The sequence below is a fragment of the Varanus komodoensis genome, unplaced genomic scaffold, assembly GCF_004798865.1.
Source record: "Varanus komodoensis strain SLA01 unplaced genomic scaffold, ASM479886v1 scaffold48, whole genome shotgun sequence".
In the NCBI taxonomy this organism is placed as follows: Eukaryota; Metazoa; Chordata; class Lepidosauria; order Squamata; family Varanidae; genus Varanus; species Varanus komodoensis.
The window spans coordinates 7,074,846-7,085,903 of record NW_025336059.1 but is presented as its reverse complement, the minus strand read 5'-3'; the positions used below and the strand labels follow the sequence as shown (position 1 = coordinate 7,085,903).

The window sequence follows — 11,058 nt, the reverse complement described above, 5'->3', positions numbered from 1 at the left end:
AAGTATTTGAGCTTCCTCTTCACTATCTGGCCTTCCAAGGAGCAGTCAGGGTTGATCTCCTCTAGGACTGACCAGTTGGATCGCCTTGCGGTCCAAGGGACTCGCAGGCGTCTCCTCCAGCAGAAATGCATTCTACCTCTATCTAAACATATCTCTGATTTCCAACTACTTGCACAAGGCTTGTGAGTCTGGCCCTAGCACAGACCCACACACACCAGTTTTAAGCAAACAGGAGCCATCTTTTTGCATCTTTCGTGACACACTTCCTCATTTTTGGAAATGTGTGAATGGCATGTTCCCTGGCATGGAAGCCTCATCGCTCTTTCTCCTGCCTGAAGCACCTGCATGCAGACAGATTCAGCTCAGCAGAATTGGGTTGTTCTAGAAAGCCAGAATTTTAAAAGACGTTGGCAGCTGGCCTCTCAGCTGGAGCATCTTGTAGTAAATGGAGTTGCTCAGATTCTTACCACATGGATTCGGGTTGGGAGGGACAGATACGCCACCCTGAAAGGAGGGGAAGCATACGGTGACCTGCAATGGCTGATCCACCCCCACGAGCCGTCGCTTGGTGCGACCCGTCAGCAAGCTGCAGAGGCGAAGGCGCAAACCAGCCCAGCAATAACAAAACCCAAGAGGCAGTTTCTCCAGCAGCATCTTCTGGTTTAATAGGTATCTTGTAATGAAGCCAAAAGCCCTGCTCATTTTTAACATTGGCACTGAGCAGCGAGAGCCGGACATCCTTCACAGGTACGTCTGCTGCCCTTTGGCCACAGGAAGGCTGCCTACGAAGTTCCGCTCCTCTCTTGGCGTCTGGGCCTCTGAGAAGCTCGCAGCGATCAGCAAGGTCCCACCGGAGGTAGCACATGCCGCACCGGCAGCGGCCGTCCAGTAGGAATAGCCAAGCTCGTAAGTCACGCCAGGGATGCCAAGGGCGACCTGGAAGAGAGCTGAGTGGTAAGCAAGCCAGGAACTTCTGCATTCCCTAGGAAAGCAAAGCAAACACGTTCAAGGGCAGCTCCATTTGAACTGTTCAAGGACAGCTTCTGGCTCAGGGCTTCTTCCATGGAAGGTCCTAGAGGAGGGCCTCAGAATCTCCAGGACGAAGTTCAAAGTGTTGCTGCCTGAGACTCCGGAAAGCTCCTGGTGACCAGAGCAGGCACTGATGAATTAGATGGCGCACTGCTCTAATTAGGTCTAATTCGTTGGGAGCATCCATAGTTAGTGGTGGGGGTTAGACTTTGCATGCTAAAGACGCCAGGTTCAATGGCGGGCATCTCCAGGCAGGGCAGGGCAAGATGAACCCTTGAAGAACCTCTCCCGGTCAGGCGAACAGGAGCCAGATGGCACCAGAGTGCTGAGGTGGCACAAGGAAGCAACCCTGAATGCTGAAGCCCGCAAAATCCAGCCATCGGGGGGTGCTGCTTTAGAGGGTTTGGGGGGAAGGAGAGGGGTGAGGTCTACCACCCAGCCTGGCCTGGCCTGGCCTGGCCTGGCTGTCATGCCTCTTCCAGCTGGGCTATTCTTTTCCAAGTGTGACGTTTATCTGATGGATGTTACAAACCAGGCACTGTGTGGTCCCCTGTGTGGAAAGTGGCATATCCATAGACTAAAAGTTAAGCTGGAGAAATCGGCAGGAGAATTGTTTTGGCACTGTGGGAGACAAAACCCCGTCACTTCCTCTGGCAGCGGCAGAAGGCACTTTTAATCGCAAAGCTATGCGGCTGGTTGGAAAGCTGGCAACCGTAGCAGGACATGGGGGTGTCTCTTCTCCCCCCCCCCCAGTATGGATGGTCTCTTCTTGAGGACCCTATCTCTCTGGCCACCCTATCTGGTAATGAGTGACCTTTAAACAATTAAATGGGACTTGGTAGCAAACTCCAGTGCTGAAGCGGCCCATACTCTTGCTTCGGGGGTGCGGGGGGGAGCCCTGGAGAAAAAGTTGACCTGTGCTGATTAGCATTGCTTTAACTACTGGGAAGCCACACAAAGTGCTTTTTCATCTGCCATTTAATCTCGCTGAAATTGCAGGCTTTGCAATCTTCCTTAGGAATTCCACCTACTTCACCTTGCCGGCTAAGCAGGGAGGCGGAGCAGGGGAACCTATGCCTTGTGCTTTGAACAGCAGGCTGATTTGCAAAAAATCATCAGGGGACCATTCCCTTTCATAGAATTAAAGAATCACAACGTTTTGGAGTTGGAAGGGACCCCAGAGGACATCTAGTCCAATCTCTTGCTCTGTGCAGGACTTCTCCAGCTCCAGGACTCAGGGTGACTTCTCCTTGCTCAGCAGATACAGGAAAATCTCCAAAGTGCAGCAAGAAAAATGGTACCATCTTCATTGCAGAGATGCTCTTTTTTAGATTTCGTGGGCAAGAAGATGATTTTTTATTTATTTGGGTATTCTTACCCCGTCCAATACGTTGCGGGTCTCTGGACGGCTTACAAGTCAATATCCAATAAATACATATAAACCCAAATAATTCAGAATGATGCAATACAGGGTGGATTTAAAGTTGCTAGTTTTTGCTCTGTCCCTGTATAACTCTCTAAGCCTTAGTAATCAGCATATAATCATGCAAATATTCAAGTAGAAAATGGACACAGGATCAGTCCCCTCCCTTTTCAAATAGCAGTCTTCTACCAACACAGTTTTTTAAACCTAAATTCCACCATTCTGTCCTGTTAAAATTCCGGTTAGACCCACAGAGAGAGTTGAATCTAAGCGCTGGGACTGAGCTTAGCCTACCCAGTTCTTTAAGATCTGCAATAGAGGCCTTCTTGGAGATGCCATTCCCTTAGGAACTTCTATTTCCCCGATTTCCATTTGCTGCATTTGACCTCAGTTCAATATTTCCTGTTTGAAACGCCCTGTTCTTCATTGCATGAAGTTTTTCCTGCTTTTCTTAGCATTTAAGGCAAGCTGGTTTTCGATTGTTGTACTTCACCTGGATAGCATCTTAGCAAACGTCACAGTATGGCAATGTTGCAAAGAAAAAATGAGTGTCAGGCTTGTATTCCACCCCCCATCCCACCCCACTGCTGGTCTAAGACTCCCTACAGGGAAAGGGGACATTGGACTGGGAAAACCGTCTTGTAAGAGGGTTTAAGATCTGCTCCAGTTAAAACCAGAGCAGACTGGAGTAGCTTTAAGACTGCAGTCATCTTCTGTGCTTACCTGGCACCAACCCCACTGAAACACCATGGACTTCCACCTGAGTTAGGATTAAGCTGTAAAAATAGGGGGAGAACCAAGCTGGAAATTCCGATCATGAGTTTTTGACATCCCTATTTTAGCCCTTTATATCACAATGCTTTCATTGCATCCTTCACTAAAGATTCCACACAGGATGTAGCAAAGGATTTGATTAAATTATCCCTAGTTATCCCTTCCAACTCTAACCTTCAGTGATTTTAAAGAACCAGCAAAGCTTCCTGGATTTCTCAACTCTGTTCTTAGCAGCGTCCTCTGCTTCATGGAGGCGACGCGTATTTACCTCTAGCTTGTATTTCTGGACCGTATCAATGCCATACCAGAGAACGGCAACTGCTGCGGATAGTCCTGCAGAAGAGAGAGAATTCTTCGTGAGGGGCCTCTGGTGGCGCTGCTCCGAGGGGGTCCCTCTGCTGGGAAAAATACAATGCTACGCTTTTTGAAAAGGATCTCGCCTGCATCCGAGGTTCCTACAGCATCCATGGATTAGCAGGGATGGTTAAACGAACAGGGTATTCTGCAGTTGCCCAGTAACAGGTCAGCTTGAAATGCTGGTACCCAGAACCTCTCCAAATCAGTCCGGAACACTCTAGAACCCAGGGCATGCAATCACGAGCCACATCCAGAATGCCACATCCTGGCTGAGCTCCAGAAAAGCTTCCTGCCTGATGGAGCAACACAGGAATGGGGGCCTTGACCTAGGAAGCTTGCCCACACCGGAGGTGCTCAGAAGGCAGCTGGGGCACCCATCTGTTGGGGGTGCTTGAACTTGGAGGCCTGCGCTGAGCAGGGGGTGGACTCCATGGCCGTGAGTCCCTTCTGGCTCTACCATGTCGTGCGCCTGTGTCCTTGTCATGAAGTGAAGAAAAGCCTTAGCAGCGAGGCAGTGTCCTGTCAGCAATATTATTATAAAAAGAATCTATGGCTAAAAACAAACTGGAAAGCCCTCCCGAAAGCAGGATCTCCGGATTGTCAGCGGGAGCCCTGTGCACGCTTCTCCTGGCCCTTGGCATCTGTTGCCCTGTGGGCAAGCACCACGCACTCATGCCAAGGTCTGCAGCATGGTAGGCATTGGACCTGCAGGAGAAGGAGGCCACGTTCAAAAGCTCTTGTGTTTCATCCTGTCCTTAAACAAGAGTGCATGTGATCAGGCAGAGCGGACGGCTGATGCGGAGGGAAAGTGGGCAGATACACCTTGCTTTTTAGAAGGAACTCCCACACGTACAGCTCTGTAGATGCATAGTGGAAAATGAGCCTGAATAAAAGGGGTGTTTCTGTCCCCTTGCTATTTGGGGAGGGGTAGCAGAAAGGGAAGAACGTGAGGAGGTTATGTCATCATTTTAGGTTATTTGCTTTTAAAAATCCAGTACCTGCACATGCAACTTTGCAACCGGAAGGATGCAAAGTGAAAAGTAACTGTGTGGTCATACACAGCTACACAGGGTGTGCAGTAAACAGTTTTCAAATATCACATTTCCTGCCGTCAACATCCATGCATGGGAGGAGCAGGGAAAGGGAGGAGGCTGAAGAGAAAGTTGTGGGTCTGCTGGCGAGAAAGAAAATGGAGAAATGTTGCACAAGAATATAAGAGCTTTAAAGCCACTCCCATTGATAAATTATGTTTGGATTGCACGCAATGATGGATTTACATATGGACTGAGTGGGCTGCAGCCCAGAGCCTCATAAGCTGGTGGGCTTTGGTCTCCTGCCCCCCTCCAAATATCACAATTAATTTTACTTTATTTGTAACAATAAAAATCAGGGGCGTACCTAGGCAAAAGATCATTTTCTAGGCTAAAAAGGATAAAGAATGATCTACGGTCAACAATGTTCCAAGATTGGTTGTGTGATCTAAGCATTCTCCGCACAGAAAATTATAAACTGCAACTTACTGGTTTTAAAGATATAATAAGTTTGCTCCCAAAAAGCTCAAAAGAAACTTTGCTGACTTTGTATATAGTATAATGCAATAATATAGCTATGATTCTCCTATGAATGTTCTGTGTGACTTTAATAATTCCATACTTCCACCAACCTATTAAAGGCTGATAAAAAAGACAGTTATAAATTTACAAAGCAATGTTCCACTTTGAGCAGATAAAGAAGAGAACGAGCTTTTGCTTCCCATGATCAGATCCTAAAGTTTGGGCCGCCCAAGGGTCTCCTAGCCCAGGACTCCCAGTTGCTTTAATCCGGAACTGGTTGCATGTGACTGAGGGGTGGTTAATACCGAGAGAGAAATAGTCCCGAAACAATTAATTGGACAGGTACAGGTTGGTTCTGGAAAAGGGCTGCATGTTACTTCTAAAAAGAGCCGGGGGGGGGGGGGCCTTACCTCCCAGGAGGAGCAGGATCCCAGCAGTGAGGGAGAAGTTGTGTTTCCGGAGGCGCCTGCCCTGCGTGAGCTTGGTGCATTTCATCCCTGCAATGGAGGGAGGGATCGCACAAAGAACCAGAGAGCCGGAAAGAATCACCAGGACTCGAGTGACCACGAGGACAGCTGGGAAGGAGAGAGAGAGAGAAGACGCTTTCGAAAAGGCAGATGTGTGTCAGCCAAGTTTAGCAGATCTTCAACAGATCAACTCAGCAAGGGGTCTTGCTCCCACTGTTCAGCAATACCGAAGCCAAACGTCATTTGTTGTCACCCCTGAATCAAGCTGTTCGAAATTCTTGTCCTGCAGGTGTTGGGTGGTGTTTATACGTCGCTTGGCCCAGTCTGTGGGCTCCCCCGGAACTGCCCCTTGACATCTGAATCCACCCCGAAGCTACCATTTTCCACTTGGCTTCAGTGAGTGGATCGTGGGTTTCTAGACAAAACCAGCCCAGCAAAGTGATTCCAGGAAGTTGGAATCTTCCCACATCTGCTTTAGAAGGAATGGTACTCCTGACAGTTAGGGCCCCGAGGGTGTGGAACGGGCTTCCATGGGAGGTGGTTGAGGCCCCATCCGTGACAGTGTTCAAGAATAGGCTGGACATGCACATGGAAGGCATGCAGCGAGTGGAGCCAGGGGTCAGACTAGATGGCCCAGGAGGCCCCTTCTGACTCACTCTGTTTCTGTGTAACAGTGTTGCTTCATCCTTCTCATTTCACATGTGAGAAAATCCTTTGAAGTACAGTCCATTTACTGAAACTCAGAAGATTACAGAACAGTCTGAACTCTAATGGGCTTCTACCAAAATTGAGGGAGAAGCTTCTGCCCATGTCAAGAGTTGAATCCAAACTGGAAATTTCCCTGTGGTCCTTCTCTTGCAGTTAAGCTTCTGACTCCACCGTCCGGGTGGCTTTTGCAGCTGGAGGGAAAGAGGAGCGAAGGCAAAGCCCTCTGGCCACGCTGGTTCTCACATCTGCTCCACCCGCCACTCCAGAAACCCTTCCAAAGCAGGCTGACTCCCACGCTCTGCCAAGAACCTTCACCAGACAACTGTGCGATTCAAAGCATTCTCCCTGCTTGCCTCTGTATCAGCACCTGCTCAGGATGAGTCTATCGGAACAGTTTGCAATGAGTGGGAGGAGACCCCATGCTCTGCAGTGTATCCCACGTCATGAAGACAGTCCTCTCTTTAAAAGCGCCCTCTGTTTATCCCTACTGCTTGACCCCTGGAAGAAGGCAGGGCTAGCAGAGAGAGGAACCGAGCGGGGAACATGATACGGGCATTGGCAGTGGGCATCCTACCCGGACGTGAGGCGAGTCCGGTGTCCACAAGTATTATGATAAGCAAACGCAGCCCACCGCTGTGGCGGCTTGGCCCAACCTCAGGGAGTCAATTTCCTTTCCCTTACCAGGATGGTCGCTGAGATAGGACACGGGAATGTCACACGTCCAGAGGCTGGCCACGTTATCAAAGATGCACTCGCGCCACAGGCCCCGGCACCGGATGCTCAAGCCCACGGAAGAGAGCGGGTCCTTGGCGTCTTGCTAAAGAAAGACAGCGACTTTATTCAGGAATGAGACTTGATAGCAGCCGGTAAGTGGAGGGGCATGGACACCATAATTTAAGTATTATATTTCTGCTCCACCTTTCTCCCCATGTGGAACTCAAGCTGGCCACACACAGTTCACTGCTGGTCTCCCTTCCAAGTTCAGGCCAGGCCGAGAGATGCTTAGCTTCAGTGGGATGGATGCCTCGTGTGCCTTCAGGCCATGCTCTGGGCATGAGCCACATAGTGCATGTGTATAGGGAAGCAGATCGCCTGTGAGATCTCAGTGCTGCTCCAAGAGGGAGTGTTTGCTTACGAGTATGGCTCTCCTCAACTCAGTGTCCTCCAGATCTCCTAGACTACGATGCCTATCATGGCATCCCGACTGGGGATGGTCAGAACAGCAGTGCGCTCATCTGAAGGATACGCAGTTGCGGAAGGCTGGCAGAAGGACACAGGAAGCACCACGCTGGGTTACTGCTGTGACTGGCCTCTCTCCCAGAAACTTCTCTTCTTTTTCCTTCCCAGCAGATCAAAGAAGTTTCTAGCAACTGGTCCTTTATTATGCTAAAACTGTCTAGCCAGGCTGACTTTGGGATACAAAGAGGTCATTAGCAAGAAATCTCCATCAAGCTAATGAGCCAGTTATTTAGGGACTGGGTGCTACTCCTGCTAGAAGTTGAATCCACCACCCTTCCCCACCAAACAGAGTAAGTTCCACCCTCATGAAGGTTCCTGCTGCTTGTGGCTGGACAGCTAGAATGCCAGATGTCACTTAGCAGACTAGCTCTCTTGATAGTCCATCAAAGGATGGGCCTAATTAAGTTGTATCCCTTCCCCCGGCGCTTCCTGTTCCACAAACCAGAAGTCACCTAGTTCTCACCAGCCATTTAACTTATCTCGAAGCTCACCAGCCTTAGCATTTCAGCTAAGCAATCTGGTCCTGCCTCCTCTTCCAGTTCAGATTTATTATGCCTTTCCTAATTATGCCTAACCTGTTTTTATCCCAGCAGCCATATATGACTCTATTAATCTATGAATACCCAGGGCTGACTTTTTCTATTGAGCTGTCCACAAAATCCCATGATCCTTGTCCCAGTCAGTGACTACCAACTTGGATTCCGTATACAATTGGGATGTTTTGCCCCAAGGTGCTTTGCTGTACGCTTGCTTATACTGAACTGCATTTCCTAATTAGATGCCCCTTTTCCCAGCTTGGAGAGAGCTCTTCAGACCATCTCACAATCCTTTTTAGTTTTAATCACTCTAAAACTAAAGTGAGCAAACTTGGTGTCATCAGCAAACTTGGCCACCTCACTGCTGACTTCAGATTCCAGATCATTAATGAATACCTTCAAAACCCTAATAAAGAACCCCATGAAACTCCACTGGTCTCATCCCGCCATTGGGTGAAATTATTCCCACTCTCTGTCTCCTGTTCTGTAATCCGTGAACCATAAGAGAAGCCCTGCCCTTCTTATTCCGAGGGTGTTTGAAGATGAACTTTTGTCAGAAGCCATTTGGAACAGACATGATGATGAAGATGATGATGAAGATGATGATGATGATGTCTATCGGGTCTCCCTGTGGCTGGTTCTCACATGGCAGTCACCCAAAGGAAAGTAGCTGGTGCAGAGGCTCAGAGAACTGGCCAGACCCCAAAGCCCGACTCTAATAAGGTCTCTCCTCGGAGCCTCCTTTATTTTAACACCCACCTTGCTACATCTTTTTGTCCTCGATTGCAGTTTGGAGAAACATCCCAGGAAAAAAGCTGCGCTCCTCATTCTAGTTTCTGCTCCAATGTTACGTTTCTGCCAGTCTCGACTGAACGATCGCTTCAAGGGCCTGCGAGGTCCATGCACCTGAGAGAATATCTCTCCCTGCTTTACGATTTTTTGGGAACGCCGCCTCAACCTCCCCATCTACCTCTCAAGCCAGGACTTCAAGGATGCTCGGAGAATCATGAAGACGGTAAAATGGGGCACCTCGGTGATGCATTTTGGGGGTGGGGGGGAATTGTCACTTGTATTTTGTGACCTGCCTCACAGCTTTGGGCAGGCTCTGCATTTTGTGCACTGACTGCAGAGGAGGCCGCAGCCCCCTCCCCATTGCACTGTCCACCCTACGATTATCCCAAGAGGGAGGGTGAAGGAGTGATTTGGTGGCAAATTCCAGGAAGGGCAAGAGTGGGGAGCGATTCCCGCTTTGCCCAAGTCACAGCAAGTGGCTTTGACCTTTCCTGGAGCTTAAGCAGCGCTGCTGCCATGAAGGGATTTCTCAGCATTTCTATGGCAACTCAGCCTCGCTTTCTGCAAGGGCATAACAGGCGCATCCTGCCCGCTCCTAGAGCAACAGGGAAGGAATGGGACCAGGGACTGTGCCGTGGGACGAGGGAGCAGTGTCGGAGGTGCCGATTCCAGGAGAACGTATTCCAGGAAAGGAGCCATAAATAAGAAGCGATAGAACTCAGCTTCTTGTAGTTCATCCCAGTGCGGAGAGGGTCCTTTGAACCTCCTACTGGGAGACCAACCAAATATCCTCCACTGGAACAGTCCTAAGCCTGCCCTGTTTTTCAAACAGTGAACTTGGGGGATAGGATAAATAATTAGTCGTAACTGATGGTAAATATATTTAGATTCATCATGGAATGTGTTTCACTCTCCTGTTCCTGCAAATAAACTTTGACTGTAAGGTGCTCAGAAACAGCATGTGGCCTGAGGCCTGGCTTGGCCACACAGCGTGAAAAACCCTGGGAATGTGTGGCCAGGGAATATTTCATAGGGACGGTGCCCTTCTTCCATTTCCCGATTCTGGCTAAAGACAGCGTGGTCTAGCAGGGAGGCCGTGTGAGGCTGCTTGCAGTTTTGCTCCTCCGGGGATCGCCTCTTCTCAAAAGAAATGAAATGCCGGCGACTGAGCACCCTGGAATGGTCTCTGCTTGGAGAAGTGGCCCGAGCATTGCAACGATGCGAGAAAACGCTCCCCGCCAGCCAGCCCTTTCCCGCCCTTGCATCCCAAGCACCGTGGACTCCCAGGCAGGGAAGGGGGTGCAGCCCCGGGCCATCAGCTCTCCCAGCACTGCCACCCTCACGCACAAGAGACCCAGTGGCCACACGGTCCGCCGACTCCTTACCCGCCAGCAGTCCGATTTGGCGCACAGCACCAGGAGCAGGAGGCCCAGGCTGCCCAGGAGCGGAGCGAGAGCGCGTGCTGCCGCGGCCATGGCTGGGATTTCCGTGGCATGTGGCTGAAGATCTGCCTTCGCGAAAACCCCTGCCCTCCTCGAGCCGCAACCCAAGCAGACTGGACTCCTGGCAGGCACTTAGCCAAGGCCACTGTTCCCCCTGGTGGAGGGATAAAAGCACTCCTCTGAAGGGCCCTCGGCTGGGCTCCCTTCGCCTCCGCAGCCCGAGGAGGAACCACCTGAAAACTTGTCTGGAGAAGGAGGGTGAAGTGCCGGCTGTGTTGGAAAAAGCTCGCCTTTCCCCTTCTTCATCCTGGCAGTGCGGGAGAGAAGGCAGCCGCACGCTGCTTCTGCGTGGAGCCGTCCTGGGCGTGGTGGCTTCGGAAGGCATTTTGCACGTGCTCGCATCCCATTGCACGCCTGGCAAGCGGCAATGGCACATTCGCACAAAGGAAAGGGGCAACGTTAGCCCTGCTTAGCAGGCCCCAAAGGAACCCACCGTGGTCCCAGGGGAAGGTTTTGTTTTGTAGCGTTTTTGCACATGCCCAGAGCATTAAATACAGACCTTTCCCTGCTGCCTGAAGTGAATTCCAGAAAGGAGACGCCATTAATTAATTAACACTTTTGTATACTGTCTCATAGCCACATGGCTCTCTCTGGACGGTTTACAGGATAAAAACCAACAGCATAAAACATCCTAAAATACATACAGTTTAAACAATTAAATCCAGAAAAGCAATGATA

The 11,058-nt window shown here is 50.1% G+C and overlaps 1 protein-coding gene across 1 annotated transcript; it reads right to left on the bottom strand.

Moving 5' to 3' along the window:
* Positions 1-741: 741 nt before the first annotated feature.
* LOC123030966 (claudin-16-like) lies at positions 742-10,353 on the bottom strand. Its single transcript, XM_044445323.1, has 5 exons — positions 10,264-10,353; positions 6,993-7,128; positions 5,547-5,711; positions 3,495-3,559; positions 742-936 (listed from the first exon to the last, which is right to left on the bottom strand). Exons 1-5 carry the CDS (start codon positions 10,351-10,353, stop codon positions 742-744), a joined length of 651 nt encoding a protein of 216 aa, XP_044301258.1.
* Between the last annotated feature and the right edge of the window lie 705 nt (positions 10,354-11,058).

What these genes read in the sequence shown, in the direction of transcription:
- LOC123030966 (XM_044445323.1), bottom strand. Translation starts at nt 10,353, where the DNA reads ATGGCCGCGGCAGCACGCGCTCTCGCTCCGCTCCTGGGCAGCCTGGGC. An exon ending in GATCCTGCTCCTCCTGGGAG is followed by an intron (nt 3,560 to 5,546) that starts GTAAGGCCCCCC and finishes TCTCTTCTGCAG; the next exon opens with GACTATCCGCAGCAGTTGCC. An exon ending in TCCAGAAATACAAGCTAGAG is followed by an intron (nt 937 to 3,494) that starts GTAAATACGCGT and finishes GCTCTCTTCCAG; the next exon opens with GTCGCCCTTGGCATCCCTGG.